Source organism: Copadichromis virginalis, linkage group LG14 (assembly GCF_057382275.1).
Source record: "Copadichromis virginalis isolate Kocher_CV1m ecotype Utaka linkage group LG14, C_Virginalis_male_GT1.1, whole genome shotgun sequence".
NCBI lineage: Eukaryota > Metazoa > Chordata > Actinopteri > Cichliformes > Cichlidae > Copadichromis > Copadichromis virginalis.
In genome coordinates, this window is record NC_140631.1 from 35,723,614 (window position 1) to 35,744,423 (window position 20,810).

The following is a 20,810-nucleotide window of genomic DNA, read 5'->3' on the forward strand; positions in this document are numbered from 1 at the left end:
AATTAACTTTTCTCATTTCATATGCAATTAAACTTTATTTATTGTTCCACAGCCCTCTACGTCCTCTGTGACATCGGACGAGAAGGTGGATTATGTCCAAGTCGACAAGGAAAAGACTCAAGCTCTGCAAAACACAATGCAGGAATGGACTGATGTGCGACAGTCTACTGAACCTGCCAAGGGGGTCAAGTCCTGACACTGACCTATACATCAAAAACAAGCCTTAAAGTGTCCCTATTATGCAGGTTTATCATTTTATTCAGGGAGTCAATTAAAATAGATTAAACTCTAGTACAACGAGCGGTTTTCTTATTCTCATTGCGGTGACACTTCTTTTCACCCTCTAACAGGTTCCATTACAGCATTTCCCCAAAAAGTTGACAATAGCGTTGCAAAAGGGAGACATCCTTGATCACAGATGTATAATCGTAGTCCTCCAAGATAGTGTTACCAGGTTTTCCTGCTGAATTGAGAACCTTAAAGAGTTTAATTATTTTGCCCACTGGTTTGCTACATATCTTTGCATGAAATAATTGAATTAACAATAAATTTAAAAAATGTTATTTTATATTAAATCATTTATTTATGCAGAAATCCTAGGAAACTGCCACTCATATATATATATACACACCCAAAACATACTGTAACGCTCTCCAGCACCCACTGTCCACCTCTGAATACCATGTCTGGATATTGGGCTGGGTTTTTTTGGTTTTGGGTGTTTGGTGTTTTTGGCTAGCCTTTAACCCAGTTGTAGCATTTTATTCAAAGGGCTGCAGATTGCAAGCATAAAGCATTAGACATGTTAGAAAGACACCACACATTCACATAATTCTGCTGCAGCTGCTCCTTTTATAGGAGGGAAGCTAACAGATGGTGAAGTTAGCCACATTAGCATAATGCTAACACTAAAGATTTAAGGATATTCCTATTGTTGTGGGGACATTGCTATGGAAAACTAAAAGTACTTTACTTGGTCACTTCCTCAGATCCAGGGAGTGCCCGAAGACTCGACAGCAGAGCATTAGGTGTGTGTTCCTCACAGCAAAGGAATTATAGAGTTCGTAGAAGTGACTTTAATTGAAAATAAAGCAACTGACTACATCTAAATTGAATTAAGGCTGCTCCTCATTCTTTGTTAGTGAGCATGTCAAACCAACCGACTGCATAAACTTCATGACATTGTGTCACAGTGACATAACTAAGTAGCAATACAGAAAAAAGCCTGGAGTGTAAAGAATGTATTTGAGACATTACAGCAGCAGAGATTTTGCTTTCATTTGGCCACACGTGAAAGTTTGGCCTTTGAAAGTTTCCAGACCTCTTACATGAACAAAAGGCTGCGTAACAGATTAGAGAGTTGAGGAAAAACTTAAAGCATAATAGGGGCACTTTAGGTCAGCCATCTCCAGTGTCAAGTTTCTGCCACCATTACCATGGATACTGGATGAGCTTGCTTAAAACTAAAATATTTGGGCCTAAAGCCATAACTAATTTATGCCTGTTCTTTGTGATGATTATTACTAGAGTGTACTGCAAGCATGCAGAATATCAGGCCATACAGGTGAAGTTCCCTGCCAAAGCTCCTCACACAGACTGTTAGAACAGTGAATAGATAATTAATAATATCATCCTTACTGTCAAACTGTTATTTATAAATGCACTGTTTGATCACTGTTCCATTCAACCCTCTGCAGAAGTTAATTTTGTTTGCATCTAGTTGGCAGTTTATTTTGTCTTTGCCATTTAAGAGCAACAGAGGCTAACTGGTCAATAACCATATTAATATACTGTAAGAGTATGCTTGCTGGTCTCAGGAATGCCAAGATGCACTTCAATTTTGGCATGCAGGCTGACTTTCTCTTTTCACTTTAATCTATCATTTGTGCTGAGTCTTGCAGAAGCAGTGAAGAGATTATTTTCACTGCGGGCAATCATTTCAGCTTAGCAGTGCATGTCTGGTAAGAGGAGAGGAAAAAAATATAGCCATACAAATATGCAAAGGCTTGTGTCAGAACCCCTAATGATAACCATACATGACTGTTGCCTGGGTTTCTATTAAATATGAGCCCAAACTATATTTAAAAGCTGTCAGGCATGATGGCAGGCCAATTATTTCAATGCAGGAACAAAGTTGGTTACATCCAAATCTACGACATGAAGAAGATGGGAAAGGCAAGATGACAAAACCTCGTTACGTTTGATTTCAGTGGTCATTTCACTTGAGTTAAGATTCAAATGGATTTGCAATGTAAACGTGCACTGAAAAAAAAAACCCCCAAAATTATTGTGTTGTGCTGATTAAAAAATAGAAATAAGACAAGAGGTGTAGTTTGCACGTACTCTGTCTCTCTAGAGACCATTAACAAAAGTCTAGTAGATAAAGAGTAGCATATTTCTGTTTTCCAGAACTCTCCATTCACTGATTTCTCTCTTTGGGCTTTGAAATGCCACACACTACAGCTTTGTCCCTGAGGAGTACTTTTGTTCCTGTATGTAAATTATTAATAGATATACATATTGCAGTGCATCTTTTTGACTGTTAGAAATTTGATACACTTGTACAAGGCATAAAGAGCACTACAATAATGTAACATAGTGCTTTAAATGCAAAGGAAATCTACCACAGTGGATATTTGCCAGTGATCGTAGTCACTATAAAACAGTCGTGAAATATTGTTTACTAAATTTCTTTTGTTGATCAATTTGCCTTATATTTTCATTTCGGTTTAGACCGTACATTTTGCCTTGAAGAAATTTTCACAATATTCTTAGAATAAACAGGAAGAATCATATTATAGTAAGGACAACTGAATGATCAGTTTCTAGTTCAACTCAAGTTCAGTATTTCATTGTGGGCTGGAACCACAGAATCCATTTTTGACCTTAATAAGAATAGCGTGGCCATGGAGTGCTAGATGGTATGGATTATTTCATTAAGATTTACTTCTTAATGTTTTTCTACCATTTTTACAGCTTTTTTATATTCTTTTTAATCATTATTTTTTACTGATACATGTAAGCAAGTGTTATGCATTATGACAGGAACAGGCTAAAGTAAACTACGTTTGTTTAGTGTATTATTCTTTTTTTAAATTACCAAATTTCATTTTTGTATGATCTAATCATAAAAAGGCAAAGGCTGCCAGTGTAAGTTGGACTGGCAAATCCCAGGTGAATTGTGATTCACAAAGAGCAAGAGAGGAAAGGAAAGAGTGAAGAAAAGCCTGTCTCCCTGTCTGTTTGTTTGGGGTTTTTTTTAATGAAATGGATGTGTAATTTATTATCTAGAGAGATCATGTGTAAGCAGAAGAGTTGTGTATGTGTTGTGGTAGATTGTAAGCTGTAGTATGTTAAATGACAGCCTGACTGGGTTGAAAACACTGTTCAGATCTACTGACAGGCTGTCACTGAGTTGACGTACTGTACTTGTAAAGATTTTTTTAACCACTATTATTACTACTACTGTAAGGCAGATTGCTTGTGTTAATTTATTAATTTATTGTATGTGTGTGTGTGGTTTTTTTTTAGTTGATAATAGTAAAAAAAGAAAGAAGGAAAGAAAGAAAACAACAACAACCATCAAACAAGGAATCTTCTCTCTACTAACACTGATGTATACAAACTGTCTTGATTTTGAAGCAATATGAGAAAAACAATGACAGTGGTATTGTGGTACAGTTAAATTGGAATACACAAAAATACAATACTTTGTTATTCCTGTATAATGGTAGGCTTACAATGTGGACGTAGAATAAAGCAAGAAGTGAAAGTTTGGTGTTAAAGTTCTTTAAATGTAAACCTCATCTTTCAACCACACTTTCTCCTTTAGTTGTAAACTGAACACAGTGGTGGAGATCTTACTGTCCACACACAGTAAACTGTGGCTGCTCCCTTTAGGAGGTCACCACAGCAGATCATCTGTCTCCATCTCAGCTTATCTCTGCTATCACACCAACCGCCTGCATGTCCACTTTCACTGCTTCCCTGAACCACCTCTGTCCTCTTCCTTGTTTCCTCCCCCCTGGCAGCTCCATCTTCAATGTCCTTTGTCCAATATGTCCACTATCCTTTCACTGTAAAAGTCCAGTCCAGCTTGGTCACTCCTAATGAAATTAGCATCTTCAACTCTCACACCTCCAGCTTTACCTCCTTTTGTGTGTGCCACTATCTCCAAACCATAGATCACAGCAGAACTCACTAGCATCTTGAATTGCTAGTAATACCAAAATAAAATACCGTAGAACATCTTCCAAAACAGAATATACAGACGTTAAATGTATGCTGCCCTCTGTTGTTAAAGAAAGCAGCTGCAGTCAAGTACTAATAAAACATTAGATGACAAGCTCCTTTGGGTTATGCCCAAAGATGCATTTAGAACCAAATTGGAAAATGCAGATTATCGTACTGAAATACAGATATTTTTTTAAAGGGTTTCTACAGGATTCCTCGTCTTTAATAAGCCTGCTACTTCTTAAATAATGACTGTTATTATGCTTCAGGATCATTTTCCAGTAATGACCACTGGGTGGCCATGCCATTTCCCATAAAGAGAATAAAAATGATTAATAAGCAAAACATTTCTTAGTCAGCCAAGACCCTGATGAAGATTAGTTAACTGAATGACTGAGGGAGGCATCTATACATATAGGTAATGAAATATCCATCATAAAGAAGGGCCTAAAAGGGAGGGGAGAGTGTGGGTTGGCAGATTCGTGAGTGCGTTTTAGGTTTTAATCATATGCGTATGGGTTAACAAGTTGGTGGCCGCTAGTCTTACAGTCTGCCGCTATCAAAGCAGCCCCAAAGACAAATAGTTAATTTATTATACTAATTACACTTGGAAAAGGCTTCAGTGTTGAACGGAATTGATTTCTTCTTGAACTCTGTGTGGACTTCGCACGATCTCCCCATATTTGTGTGGTTTTCCTCTGGGTGCTCAAGCAGCTTCCTTCTGCTTTACAGAAACATGCATCCTGTGTGAGCGAGTTTCTGCGTGATTCTGTGGCTGTATCTTAATCTCCTATATCTCGTTCCCCTGAACCAGATACGATTAACTTCAAACAACAGCCGGTTAATGAATGAAAGGGCAATAAATTGCTTTGAGAAGGTGTAAAATCAAAACAAATATAGTCGAATGCACTTTTGTGATTGTTATATTTGAAAGCTACTGAGTACATTTACCCAACTTTTAAGATTTACAGAAAGCTGAAAGTTACCAAAGATTTGAGGCATAGCGGGCTAGACACATAAGACAACAGTATAGGAACATGTCAGCAGCCAATCAGCTCATTTGAGCGGTTCTGTAGGCTCGCTTGGTTAGTTACTCTGCGTGTTAACTCAAAAAAAGATCAAAGAATACTTCTGGATTTAACTATTCTTTTCATGCTTTAGTTAATTATCTAAATATGTTTTTCATTTGTGTCTTTAAATACAGGATGAGTAAATGTTCGATAACATGTGTTAGTTGATTAGCTTGACCAGGTGGCAGACAGAACAGCGGTGCCAGGTTGACCCTTCACTGCTCCTTCGGTTAGACAACAGTGTTCAAATTTTTAAAATACATTATAAGATTCCCTCCGTGTCACCGTTCACGCCTTGCAAGACAAGTTCAGGCTTTTCTCCACTAGAGTGTGCCACTGGACCCCCCTTTTTTTAACCATACGAGTTCATGTCAAAAGCAGAATGTTCGTACAATAAGGGTCTGTGTAAGTAGCTCCGCTATTGCCTTCGTGTACCACACGGACAAACGATTGTCAATGGACTATTTGAGACGGATTTCAGTCGGCTTCTGCGACGACTGCCTGCGTTTAGGGGGTCTGGGTTTTTTTTTTTTACTTGTTTGCAACCAGATTCCTATCCGGATTGAAAGGAAAGCAACAAAGAAAAGGACTCATTTCGAAACAAACAAAAAAATGCCGTGAGTCTTGAAGTTTAGTGGATTTCGTGTGTTTGTTGGTTCTTCTATTTTTGCAGCCGGTCGCTCTCACTCAATTTATAGTCGATAGTGTACTCTTGGACTTGGCGTTAACGAGAGTGGTACAATATTTAGATAAAGTAGGCTGAAAATGTAGCTACTCGGAATGTACCACCAGTGAAACCGAAGTTGTGCGTGCCGTGGGTTTGAATTATCTAAGGGATTCATATTGAATATAACCTATTTATCTGTGAGCAGAGCTCCAGTCGTTAAGCAAGAGCGGATTCATTCCAGCTGCGGAGCCTTTCATGTTTGTAAATCATTTCACGTTTAATTATAAGCTGACAGAGCCTATCCCCCGAGGAAAAACTACTACAATTCTGTAACTTTGAGACTTTTAATGCATGTTTTTAATCCACGTGGAGCATAGCATGATTTTACATGGAGCGTATCTTAATCTTTAATCTTTTATATCATATAATATCATAGTCCCAGTTTGACAAGATAATTGGCTCACATTTCAACACATATCATAGGCCATAGTGACTCCTCTCCAGAGACTACAGCCAAGTATTTTTCTTTTTCACATGGGATCATTGGAAGTCTTCAGTACGTTTTCTTGTTTTCTTCCATGCCCGTTCTGTGGTCCACTGTAAGCACAGTGGACCTCAGTCTATAAACTTATCAGGGACCTGCGGGCATGGGAGAAGCGACCCCCGCTCAGTCTGCTGCAGGGACATACGTACCCATGTTGGGTGTTGGTTTAGGAGCTATGCCCGGTGGGGTCAGCAACGGGCCGGTGGTGGCCAGCTCAAGGGGCTCCACAGTGCCACAGCTGCACAACGCCATAGTTGAGCGTTTACGCGCCCGGTTAGAGACGTGCAGGAGGCACCATTCTACCTGCGCGGACCGCTATCAGCGAGGTCAGGCCGAGAGCACAGACCGGGAGCACGAGAGTACGCTTCAGCTGCTTAGCATAGTCCACCAAGGTCCTGGGAACCGTAAAGCAAAAGGTAGCCGGGGATCGAACCAGCAACCCCCAGACTACAGCAGGGCTAACGGAGAGCAAAAGGGGTCAGATGGCGAGCAGAAGATCCCCACACGCATAGCGGTGAGTTGCTGTTAATGTTGTCTGTCAAGGTTCTCAGTTATCCAGGTCATCGTAGTCTATGGAGCTTGGAAAGAATAGCATCTGGACTTCTTTAAGTTTCTTTGAAGACGATTCACCTCTCATCCGAGAAGCTTCATCAGTTCTAAGAGCAACTGGTGGATTGTCCCAGATTTTAAGCCCTACGGGAGTGTCCCCAAGAGGGTCATGGAGCGCCTATTGATCTTCTACCTAATCACACAAGCCAAGGTGTGAAAACGGGTGTGGGCCACAATCAGCCAATGTTTCCGGTGAACCCAATGTGAAACCTAGCCCCACCCTATCATGTGATTTACTGAGGTCAAATGGCCCAGGATGTGAGTGGGCATTAAGGCGTCTGGGAAGGGATCTCAAAACTGGATTATAGATGGCAGACGGTTGGTGTGGTAAGCCAGCGCCTACATTCAAAGATGGCCGTTCACAGTGGCTTCTTTCACTCCTCTTTCAAACCGTCTGTCTTCTCTGTCCAAAATGTGAACATTGGCATCCTCAGCATCCAGAAACACCTCTTTAAGAAAACCTAAAGAAGTCCAGACGCTTTTCTTTCCAGGCTCCTTAGACTGCCGATATTGTTGTGTTGTTTGTTTTTTAACATAAATAATTAGGACTATTACAATCAAGCTTGTGGCAGCGATGACAAAATTGATAACAATGATGAGGGTACCAGTATGTTGTAATGGGGGTGAAACGCCTAAAGTTATGGCCATTCTCAAGGACCACAACATTGAGACTGAGATTTTTTTTTTTTTTATGCTATGTGAAAAATCAGCTGGGAGCTTTCCTTGGCGATAATGGATCAATAAATGTTTCTACATTGATAACGCTGCTGTCACTATCCATGAACAAAAAGTCCAAGCTTTTTCCAAACTTAGATGGCAGCCAAATGCATGTCAAAAACAGTCAGGAAATGTTCTAAAACTCTAAGTTCCTGATTAAGGGGGCCCTTAAGGTAGATGGCATGATACAGAAGCGTTACGCTTGTTTGCAAAGCAATCCATTTTGAGGAAATGGTTTTGGGGTCATTGGGCCATGGGGATGTTTTGCATTTACTGCAAACCTTGACAACATAACAACCATGCAGCTGATCCAAACAGAGGGATGCGGATGCATTTTGTGGTTTGTTTAACCCATTTAATATGCACTGTTATGTCATTTTTTAAAATTGTTTTTGTTTCTGAGTTATTCTGTTGAGATTGAGAACTGAGTAGTTGCATGACCTTGTGTGCCACTGAGAGTACAGAACAGTGTTTTCTCCCCTAACAGCAAAGCTTCACATAGGACATAGGTAGGCAGGATAGGAAAACTTAACTGTGCTTTCTGTGTGCCTGGTAGTGCTGATAGGACTGACTTCCTGTATGGCATCTGTTAAGGGAGCAGTCACTGAGATGTGAGATTTATTTAGTTGTTTTCTTTCACTGGGCATGGGGGAGTTTAGCGTCTAGCCTATTACTTCCCAAGCAATAATGTCAAAGGTTGAAAGCTTGCAGACATTCTTTTTCTAGATGTGGTGAAATAAACAATATTTCATACATATATTTTATTTTTTACCAACAAAAATATAAAATGCATTAATGTTTCACGTACAAGAAAAGCAGATTCTCTGTGGTTTATAGAGTTAGTTTAAAATGCAGTTTACCTCTCAGCTTTTACATTTTCATGCTGATCGGTAGAGCCATGGCAGTGGAACACGATGAGAGACAAGACACAACTTCATGGATTATACTGGCTGTCTAAAAGAGGTCAGGGTACATCATTATCATGTACCGTTTCATTTTTACTGATCTTGACTCTGGAGTAACATGTTCTATTTAAAACTGATGAGTGCAGCAAGATAGTGAGGAGGAAATGAAGTCCTGGCGTACATGTTTATATCAACCCCGAGGTTAATGTTTTCGCAACGTATAATGATCGGGTGAAGCACAACAGCCGCTCTTGCAGAAATCCTGTTTAATGCCAGTATGTTGCATGTATACAGTCTATATATATCCTTATAACTCTTGCCACCAATTTATTTATTTTTTTAAATTTATTATCATCTTTGGCTATAATAACTGAAAGCTGCTTCAAATATGTATGGGGGTTCTGCAGAGTTCACCATAATTCATTCTTCAGAATTAAAAAGTAAGACATCTCAAATGACCACATCTGTGCGTGTTATTGAGTGTTCACATTGGAATTTGCAGTGGAAATGTATACTGAGTTAGGGGCAAACAACACAATGGATTATGACTGCTTGGGAGTGCAGAGTGAGCAGCAGCACTTAACAACAGTGCTCATTGAGACCAGATTAACAAAGGATATTCTTTTAGATGAAATTGGAGAAATTTGAAGGAAGAGACGAGAGCATACTTATCGACTCGGAAAATCGTTTTCCTTAATGCGTGGATGAACTCATTGAAAGCTTTTGGATATTCATATTTTAGATTGTTTCTTTTCATGGCCAGTTTTCCAATTGTTCCCTTCATACCTGTATCAGAAAATGTATTCAGCACAGAAATAGGTCACACAGTAGAGCTTACAAAACATTAGCCCCATATTACAATGAACAGACATTCAGTTTCATCAGATCAGGATCCAACAATCATCTTACATTGTCTGTCAACGATACAGATAGTGAGCACAAAAATGAAAGGCTTAACAAACAACCATACAGCCTCGAAGCATACTAGCATGCCATGTAATGCCATGTTATATTATCATGTGTTTAACAAATGGCTCACTAAGCACCTTCTTGATAGATTTGCCGGCCATGAAACTGTTTGAACCACAAGGTCCCCATATAAATGTTTAGAGCCACTGAATACATTTCCTGCATGTGTTTACTTTAAGTCAAACAGGCCTTGAAAATGCAGTAGGCGAAGGATGCCTGGTGATTAACAGTGCTATGTGCACAGGGAGGATTTTGTTATTACTCAGTCTTGTAGTGACAGATCTGGGAAGTATACTCATAGAGCAGCATGCACACAAAGTGCTCATATGCTGAGCTGTTTTCCTATTATTTTAAGCACTTGTGACCTTGTTTGTCTGCCATACAGGTTTTTTGTAAAAACTGTAGCCTTAGTCATACTGGTCAGTTAGTGGTTTGAAACATAAATCATGTAACCACAGCCAGCTCTAGCCAATGACTTCTGGTTATCTATCAATTTTCCGTGACTGTGTACTGTGAGTCCTGTAATAAAGGCAAATTCCCAAAATATTATTTTGGCTTTGTGTGCTAATTTGGCACAATTGCCTTGGCAAACTGAATAAAAATTGGCAGTTGTAGTTGTTTGGACTTTTAAATGTATGACATTTATTTTACAAGATAAAGAGGGTATGAGAAACCATGTCATTTGGACATTTTTAAAGCTTGGAAAGGAAGCTAATTTCCGCTCTCAGGGAAACCCTTTTTACTATGAAAATGGCAAACATGAGGGATTATTGGAATGCTGGGTAGAGGTTGGAAAGACTGGTTGTTTGCACTTTTCATGATGTTCTTAACTTGAAGATCATCACCCCCTGAAAGAGGCTGAAGGATTGCAGAGTGATTAATAGGACAGGAAAGGAGAAAAAATACTAATCAAAATTTTGTTTGGTCTCTTAGGCTTTGAACTAATGTAGCTTTTGCGCAAATGCTTGTGTAACACTGCGCTTTTGACTTAGTGCATCATCTAGGATATCACTAATGCCAATTGAAGGTTTTGCAGCGAAATTGTTTCTCGCCTATTTACTAGTGCACTACTACATGGGTCAGAATTAAAATTTATGAATTTATAATTTATTGAGTTTCGAAAGCTTAAATATTGTCACAAGACTACAACTTCTGGGTAAGCAGATTGACAGTAAGCAGATTGACAGCTTGCTAAAAAAAAATCCCACAGAAAAGGAATACCTTGCACTTATTCGTGGTCATGTATGATGGAGTGGATAGTGTGTGCATGTGTGTGAATGTGGGGTGGGGTGTGTGCTGTGTTTCCTGGCATACCATGTTTGGCTGTTGAACAGCCTGAATCAGATGCCGGTGGTCTGATCTCAGCCTGGCTCGGCAGTGATGTGAAACAATTAGCCCAGGTCCATGGGGGCCACCCACTGTGAAGCCCATAGCTCTACCCAACTCTGTGGATGCAGAAAGGGATCCGTGTTCATCCCACAGATCACTTCCATGTTGTCATGGATAGGTTACAGTCTTCTTTTAGAAATAGCTTGCTGCCAGTTGGTCTGAATGGTGAATTACTTTAAGTCCCCTGCAGAGCAGAATGGAAATTCTGTGGGTGCTGTTTATTGACAGCATGGCTACACTTTAAGCCTGATGTGATTATGCTTGTCTCATTGTGCAGACCGTTAGCTGCTAGATGAGTTGAGCATCTCATAGTGCTCTGATTAAAAGACATTAAGATAGGCCTCCATATACTGTAGTAAAGCCATCTGTTAATCTCCTCTTTCTATTTGGGATTAGTCATCCGTCCAACTTGTGGTTCAATTCTACTTATGGGTAATAATAATAAATATATTAAAAATGTTCTATTATTACTTTTTTTTTGTTGCTACAAGAAAGACATATCTTTAGAATTGTCATCATGCTCTTAAAAGATAGACAAAGCCGTTTAGTCAGTGGGGTGCTTACTGAGTAGTTATATTATTTATTTAACAAATTAGTAACGTACCTTTTTATTGTTCAAATGCTAAAAAACTTGGAGGATTGAAAGGTTTTGGAATTCAAAGATTTTGGGTTGATGTAAAAGCTTAATCTAACAAAGAAAGAATGAGTTGAAAGTGATATATACTTGTATTACTGAGTTTGATATGCTCAAATGTTTCCCGATTAATCAAGGCAGTAATGTCTTTTCAAATGTATGACCTATTCATATATAGGTTTATGTCCTGTTTCTTCTTGTACAGAAGAGATCCCCACATTTTTGCATAGAAAAACATTAAAACAGCCTTTTTACAGTCAAACAGTCAGATTTACTGTCTTATGCAATAAAAGTTGAGACATGTAACACTATGTTCTGGACACTCCAGAGCACCGTTCATAAATTTTCAGCACTAAGTAGAGGTACTTAGGCACATCTTGTCCTCAAGGAAGTGGGATGTGGTATGTTAATGTCAAACAAGGCTAATGTTGTGGCTTCTCATTTGGGGTGGTGGTGGTATTAATCTAGGACATTTGTAGTTATATTTGTAGTTATTAGCTACTGTATCATCTTTTGGTTAAATTGTGCATGAGATTAAAGTCTGCGGTAATATTTTAGGATAACATCAGCTTATAAACATTCTAAACAACTTATACATTTTGTGATCGTGATTGCTGTGTCCTCAAGGGAGAGCGGGATACAAGCGTCAACAAGTTCCTTTTCTAACAGACTATGTAGACACCGGATTTCTAAGTGGCACAAAGAAAGTTCACAGATGAGTGTCATTTCTCAGAGGAGCTTTACTTATTAATCCCTTTGATTTTGTGAGTGTATTTATTGAAAATGCAGATTTTAATATCTTACAGTGTCATGATGTCAAGATATTCAGCACATCCCTAGTTCTAGCATGATGATGTCTGGATATGTCAAATTAAATTTTAAGTGGATGTCCAAGACATCCAATTTTGTGTTAAGTGCTAAGCAGTTTTTGTAGTGGATTTGTCACTGCCTCCAGGAGATCTAGTAGTATTTTGTTTTTGGTTTTTTGCTTGCTCTATCTGGTGTGTTGAGCCATGGTAGCTGCTGCTGACTACCCAGCTTCAAACAATCTTGTTAATGCCAGAAAACATGCATCACTTCCTGTGCAGCAGTGGATTTTTCCCAGAAAGGCCCTATGAGACACTCAGGTTTTTATGACAACAGATGCAGTAAAAGCTGAGTGAGCTGAGTGTAAGTTGCTAGTGTATCAGGTAAATTGTGAAGAGCAGTGAACATTTCAACCAAATCACTTTAAGTTGTTCAGTGCAGATATAGAGAAAAGGGTGATATTTGTAATGGTAAAGATGGGAAGTTATGAGGAACAAACAAAAAGAGACTTTCGTGTTTGGCATATGTATCAGATCCCTTTCCTACTTCCTTTAGTGTGAGAGAAAGGTAAAAACTTGTAATTTTTAAGAGGTTTTCAGAGTGTGGTCAGAATTCAACTTGTTTTTGTTACCATGACCTGGCTATTACCATAAATGAGTAACTGCAAATTTCTTTATGCTTCCCATTGAATAGATGATGTGTTAAAACAGGGGAAAAAATCAAGTAGAATTAGATTTAAAAACAAGAGAGGGCTCACCAAACCTTGGTATCATGCAGCAGCAACGTGCTGGAAATAGTTGCATGTAAATCTGGGACATCTCTGTACCTGGCAACATTTGCAGCGCCTTCTACTCTTTAAACGAGCACACTTTTATTCTTTTCTGGACTAATTTATACTTTGTTATCCAGTTCCATGCTACCAGAGGGCACACAGAAGATAAAAATAATAATAAGAAAAACAAAAAAACATTATCGATAAAGAAAGACAGAAGTTTCCAAATACCTAGCGGGGCAGCCAGGATGTGTGTCAGATCAAAGAAATTTATGGCTCATGGGTTATGCGGCATCTCTAGGAGCAGTGTCTTAAGCGAACTTCACTCACGCTATCTCATCCCACTCCCCTTCTCCTACATACTTCCACTCACACTCACTGACACACAAATACACACACAAACAAAACCCACTCTGCCGCACGCGTCCTTATGTTTTATTCAGCAGCCTATGGAAGGCAGTGCCTGTCTTTGAAGAGTGCTGCAGAAATCATGTACTAAATCCATCTCATCCTTTTCAATGGTTGATTCAATGTAAGTGTGTACATGCTCAGAAGAACATGCTCCATTCAAAGTCCAGGTAGGCCAGGTTGCTGTTCGAGGTTCATAAATGTCTGACCTTTTAGGATAAATGTTTCCTTTATTTGTAATGGAACCATTGCTGGTTAAAAGCCTTTCCTCCATAGACATGTGCTTCCTGTCCTTGGAAGTGGCCCCTGGTGTCAAGAAGAGCTTGCAAGGTAACATCTTTACCTTCAGTCACCATCCAAACAGTGTAGAAATTTTATATATATATAATAAGCATCACCCTTGCAAAATCAGCTCCTTGGTGGCATATATTTTGTGTTGAATCTACTAATTTATCTTTAGAGTAGTAATGAATAATAAGTCAGTATAAGTGTTTACTATTGCTTAATTTCACATTACAGAAATGGCTGTGACGTCACGTGTGGATCTCACTCAATTAGAACATTTTATTTAAGAGAAAACTAATCCATGGTAATTTTTTCATATGTGCTTAAATAATCTATTAAGCAGAAATTGTCAGCGTTTTCCCATAAGTTTCAGAACAGACACATTTCCCCCACAGTCTCATCTTACTATTAAATGGATATTTTTTGCAGCATTCACAGTTTGGTGCACCAAAGGGGGGTTTCTAGGAATTTTTTTTTTTTTTTTTTTTTTTGGGGGGGGGGGTCCAACAGTTGAAATCAGTAAATTTTATTAGCTATCAAAGCTAAATAAATGCACATGAAGAAAAAAAATCAGATTGTTATAATAATCTTAGTGTACAGACCTCCTATGTCAATAAACATGCATTAGAAGACTCAGCTCCCCATAATAATAGTGTAGCCATGCAAGATTTAACAGCAAGATAATGGAACTAATAAAATACAGTCTGATTACAACAGTAAATATGTTTAATTTTGCTTAGTCACAGAAGTAAATACCAGCATCTCACATATCCTTTGTTGGCAGTTTGTAAGGCAAAGAAGTTGAACAGTGGCAGTGGTGCAAAACACTGTTCATCTTTCAAAACCTCCAAACTTGCTGTTTTCCTTCTGTAATCAAACCAATATCTTTCCCTGCATATAACGGAGCCACCATGAGCCACCCTTTTAACCCCAGCCCTGGTGCAGCTTTTATGTTTATATTTATTCAAAAATATAACTTGCAATATAATGCATTCACATAAACTGCACTTTGCCCTATTTTCGGATCTCATTTTGATAGTTGTTTTAATTTTTCTTGTTGATATGTCAACAGCAAATTAGACTCTGCAATAGACCCTTGTGAATTTGTGTAGATACTCGTTCCATGTTCTGAATATAAATTACCGCGGTACTGACTGTGTTCATGCAAGTGAACATTTCACTGCGTCGAAATACCTCCATTCCCAAAGGGTTTGGATTAGAGAGTCCCCACTGTATCCCTTTGTTGTTGAGTTCTGCTTTCAGCATGCTCCCAGTTGTTACCAACACATTGTTTAAATTTCAAGCATTATGCCGACCTCGGGATACAAAAAATCTCATCTATGCTGTTGAAGTCATTGGGGAATTTTAGAAGGACTAATATATTAGTGCTCCGTTGTAGCTATTAAATCCACATGAAAACAAATATTTCATAGCTTTTCATCATCTAGAATCTAGACATAAGAGTAAGTATCCAGCTTAGGGCAATCACTTAGCAGGCAAGGACCATGTTTATGTGCTTTTGTATCTTCAGAGGGGCCTTGTAGAGGTATCCGTTCATGCCTGATGTGATTTCTTCTGCTGAGAGAGCTCTTTGAGGTTTGTCAAGTTTTTCCTGCTTGACTTAATTGAAGGGAGGGTAGGATTGTGTGAGTGGGGGGGAGAGGGGGTTGGGGGTAATGCCTCTGAGTGTCTTTCCACCAATACTTTGCTACCCAGTGCTGAAACTGGAACCCTGTGGGAACAAGCTTGTTCAGGTGTATTTCATGTGCAGTGCACTGAAAGTGAATTGAGGGGAGGAATTGCATTCAAAGCGAAACACAAGCAGTAGTTTGTTACCTTGTTTACAGAAGAACAAGGCTTAAAAATAAAAGAGTATTCTTTAACCTAGCAATATTAGCATTTGTTTTTGGAAGTTACATTATGAGCAAACTTTAACAAGTGTGATGCTTTTGTTGTCGACACTTCTGTGTTTGGATAAACAGGAGCTTATCTACAACTGTTCTCACACTTATCTGACAATCAGCCACCTGATATGTCAGAGTTTCCTGGACTTGTTCTAGCTTCTGTTGTAAACAGATCTGATTATCTCAGCTGCTATGAGTGAACTGGGTGTGGAAGTCCATTTATGTTATCAGCTTAACACAATATGTTCTTCTTCACCTTGCTGAAACTCTTTAGTCTAACCTTAAAATACTTGATAGGTTTAAAACGAAGTCTGTTTATTGGATGGAATCATTTGAAGCTGAACTAAAAGAACGAAACTCACTCGTTTGCTAAGCAACAGTTGCTTATATAGCAAAACAGCTATATTTTCAGCAAGAGTCTATTCTCACCAGGGTCATTACCCTCTTATGGAACTGAGTAAGTGGGCTCCTGATGTCACTGGCAAAGCCCTTACACAGAATGCTGGGTTAAACTGGGAGGGGGAAGGGCCATGCTAGATCAGAGTTCAGGCATGTTTACATTACAGCTCAGGATATTTCTCAGAGCCCGGCCAAACTGCTGAAGTTCCCAGGCTCCAGAGTTGCAGAGTGCTGAAAAGAGGCACAAGCGTTCACTTATTCTTCAATCCCTCACTCTCCTGTGCTCTGGGGTCTAAGTCATAGTTCAACTCAATTTGCATTGTGCTAATGTTCTGTTCTTTGCTATGGCTGTCCTTTGGGGAATATTATACATGTGAAATACAAGAGAAGTGAAAGTCAACAACTTAGATGATGTTGTTAGCATTGTGTTTAGATATTAATATCAAGAATTAAAAGCAAATTTGGCACATGCAAAAAACAGCACATTGCATTTTTATCTCCTTATTTTAATCAAAAATGTGAATTTTCTTTTCTCAGTAGTTTTAATAAAAATATTTAACAAATTTAACAAGGGAAAGCTACATTTTATTTTTTAGTTACACCAGTTACTTACTTTTCTCTAGTATCACACTCTTTTAGATCATAGTTATGTAGCAAAACATACATATGGTTTAAATTTTAGCATTGAAATAAAGGATAGTTGGCTTGTTAAGTCATTCCAGTGTGGTATTGCAGGATTTTATTTGAGGATTTTTATGTTTAGCAATATTACTTCGCCCTGTGTTATGGAGCTACCAGCTAGATAAAACGGTATAATTACTGTGGGAACTTTAAAACATGACCATTAACGTTAAAGTTCCCTGGATATTATTCATTGTTTAGAACACTTTGTTTGGATGTGGTTTGGGAACATAAACTGCTAAAAGAAAGTCTAACTGCAGTTCAAACTAGTCCCTATAAATTTACCCAGTTATTTCAAAGACAAACGTATAAGACCAAAATTTCTGTTGTTAACACCCATCACATGTTTGACTTTCCCACGTCTCAGACTGCTAGACCAGCTTGACTAGCGCGTCAGATAGAGGTTTAGAGGAGGAACATAGATGGCCTTGTTTCTTGCCTCTGCTCCACCAATAAAGCTGAGAAGTGGCAGCTGGAATGTTTGCCTTATTGCTCTGCTGTGGTGAGGTGTCACGGTGCTGAGCTATGCTTTGGCGCCTGCATGCTCTCCACCTTGCCTAGAGGCGCACAGACGAGATGTGAAACCAGGGGACGATCTCTGATTTCCCTCTGCCCTGCCCTGTTGAATCCTCCACGGTATTGTTTTAACATACCTTAAACACTTCTTAACACTTTGCTTTATCTTTAGGTCTATTGCAAAAAATTAGTCCAGAGGCAGATGATTCTAAAAATGGATTAAATGTATAATATGTTTTCCAAAGAGACTCTTATATCTGCTGTTTGCAGAACTAGTGAGTGAATTCTGTTTTCTTTCCACTAAAGGACTACAGGAAGGATTATGAACAGAGACATGGAATCTCGCGCTAAAATGGACACTCAGGCCATAAAAGAGCCTTACTTTGATGATGAATTGGAGGACATCTGCTTTAAACTTCAATTTTTGTGTAGGACTTTGCTTAATGTCAGCCAAATTGCTCAAGTCATGTAGGATAACTGTGGCCATTGCCTTGATTTCCACAAAATATATAATATGACAGCAGTTTGGTGTATTTACTGCTTAAAGAAATATGAAAAGGAATAAAAAAGGGGAAGTTCGGGAAGGGGATTCCTGCTGTCTAAGCAAGTATTTTCATTTTCTTCTCCATAAGGATACTTGCTACGGTCCAGTATTGCTGCATTTGCCTATAAAACTTTTATCCAGGTGCGAGGAGAACAACCTCCTGCTAAATGTCATCAAGACTAAAGAGCTAATCGTGAACTTCAGTACAAAGCAGGCAAGGAATTACAAGCCCCTGATCATCAGTGGTGCACCAGTGGAGAGTGGACAGCTTCCGATACCTGGGTGTCCTCATCACTCAGGAACTATCATGGTCATGTAATATCAACACTCTGGTCAAGAAAGTCCGCCAGCGTCTCTTCTTCCTCAGAAGACTCAGAGACTTCCATCTGCCACTGAGGGTGCTTAAGAACTTCTACTCCTGCACCATCGAGAGCGTCCTGACGGGAAACATCTGCACCTGGTTTGGGAACAGCACCACGCAGGACAGACGAGATCTGCTGGTGGTGCGCTCGGCCGAACGCATCATTCGATCAGAGCTTCCTGACCTGCTGTCCATCTATACCAAACGGTGCAAGACCGAAGCTAGGAAGATTATGATGGACCTCTCCCATCCCAAAAATGGACTCTTCTCACTGTTGAGGTCTGTGAAGCGCGTCCGCTCCCTTAAGGCCAAAACAGAGAGAATGAGGAGGAGCTTCTTGCCCCAGGCTATTCGGGCCCTGAAGCAGGTGTAGGACATGACTGGACTCTCACACACTCTGTTTATCTGCACACTTCTCATAATTTCTTTCTTAAATTGTTTATATGCACATTCTATTTTTATCTTTATAATTGACCTTTAACTCTTAGTTTAGTCTCTATTTCTTAGGTTAAATTCTTAATTTATTGTTTACATCTGTTAGCCTTTTTTTTTAATTTAACTGTAAATTTCAAAAAATTTTATTTAACTGCGGATTAAAAAAAAATTGTACTGCAAATTTCTAAATTTTAAATTTGTGAAGTTTGTATAACTATTTAATTTCTGTTGTGTAGTTTAATGGTCAGGCATTGTACAGCAATAAGCATTTCACTACATGTCGTATTGTGTACGATTATGTGTGTGACAAATAAAATTTGATTTTGAATCCTATCGTTCTCACTCTAAAAAATACAAAGTGTATTTAATCTGGTAAAGCCATATGGTGAATGTTGCTTCCAGAAGATGAGATTGCAATTAGGAAAAAGTGTATCCTGTAAGTCCATATGATTAACTTTGAGTAGATCCAAATAAAGCAAAACATCTCTATGTGGCACACGTGGCAATTTAAAAAGTTCTTAAATATTTCTGACTGCATTTGGTACCAGAAAGTTAGGTCAGGTGCTGCCTAAGAATGATAATTAATCAATCAATTATTAAACTTTTGGATCAGTTTTACATGCTATTAGTACAACGTATTAAGAGCATACCAAACGAAATTCTAATAAGATGAAAGAATATGATCAAAATACAGTTAAAAAAATCAAAACATGAAATACTTCACTTAGTAGAATATTACTAGAATGAGTTCTCTCTCATTTTCTATCTTTTGTGCGGGGGGCAGGTTGATTGTTCTTGTAAATGAACATGGCAAGTGATCATTTAGCAAGTAAAGGCTCTTTCTCCTGCCCTCCTGCTTGCAGAGAAAAACCGTGATGCTGCATTCTTTTCATAGCTGATAGTGAGAAAGTGGGGTTATTATGTGTGTGCATGCACGATAACAAGGAGGAGAAAGAGAGAGTGAAGAGAACATTCCTTTCTCACTCCCACTCTCTACCACCACACCCCCATCGCTACTCGCTGCCACCCCACCCCCAGTTTCCTTCCTGTGCTTTTTTTAGAGTCTATTGGATGTTTTTCCCACATCCGGCAACAAAGCCGACCTTTTTTATGCCATAATCTAACAGCATGGTGTTCTGCGGTTCAGTTATACACGGGCATGGTCAAATGTAATAAATTCATTGACTTTAAATAAACCACTGTTTCCTAACTTTAACTCCAGACTGCTTAGGTAGCCTTGCAAGGTTGACTTTGACTCTTAGAGAAGAGTTTGTCGACTACTGCAGAATGTATTCTGTAATCACTATCATGTGACTTGTACAGTGCTACAGTACAAATTTATGGTATTAAAAGGGGGTTTATGAAATAAATGAATTACTGTATTGGTCAGATTGTGGGCCGATATAGATAGTGGAATCTGGGTGTATGCTGTTCAGTATAGAAAACAACCCCATAATTTTCCTTTCTCAATAGAATCCTAAGATATATGTATATCGACTGATATATTGACCTGAATTTGTTTTGCCTTAAAATCGGTTTTGGCATCAACCACAAAATAAAAAAACAAGGCAGCAAATAGAAAGTAAATGAACAATTGCACATAGTTTTTCAGATTATTTCACTGGTAGGTCATTTAAGTGTCTTGGAGTCCTTGCCACAATTCATCTCTAGATTTAGTTTGTCTCAGGATCTTCAATCTTTTCACATAATCCCAGACCTCTGATGTGATTTTGGGATTTGGGGTCCATGGGGTCTTCTGCTGGACTTCTTGTTCGTTGTGTGCCCGATGTTCTCGTACATAATGGCCTTGCTGTTGAGCTACTTTTCCCTCCTCCTGATAGATGTAACTTCAGATGTATCTCTACTCAAGCTGCAGAGCTACATCTGAAGGATGATAAAATGACACCAATGCAATACTTTGTCCGTATTACAGTAAATGTTGCTCGCAATACAGTCTGTGT

General features: G+C 38.9%; 2 protein-coding genes across 3 annotated transcripts in view; both read left to right on the forward strand.

Moving 5' to 3' along the window:
- The window catches only part of gab2 (GRB2-associated binding protein 2), a 34,418-nt gene extending 30,911 nt beyond the window's left edge, over nucleotides 1-3,507 (forward strand). For both annotated transcript variants that reach the window (XM_085430650.1, XM_085430651.1), the window contains exon 10: nucleotides 53-3,507. In XM_085430650.1, the coding sequence (XP_085286776.1) occupies nucleotides 53-196 (144 nt within the window). In that variant the 3' untranslated portion in view covers nucleotides 197-3,507. The remainder of the gene's footprint in view (nucleotides 1-52) is intronic.
- A 2,245-nt stretch (nucleotides 3,508-5,752) lies between these two features.
- The window catches only part of maml2 (mastermind like transcriptional coactivator 2), a 33,481-nt gene continuing 18,423 nt past the window's right edge, over nucleotides 5,753-20,810 (forward strand). Inside the window, exon 1 of the mRNA XM_085430652.1 lies at nucleotides 5,753-7,028. Within this exon, the coding sequence (XP_085286778.1) occupies nucleotides 6,618-7,028 (411 nt within the window). The 5' untranslated portion in view covers nucleotides 5,753-6,617. The remainder of the gene's footprint in view (nucleotides 7,029-20,810) is intronic.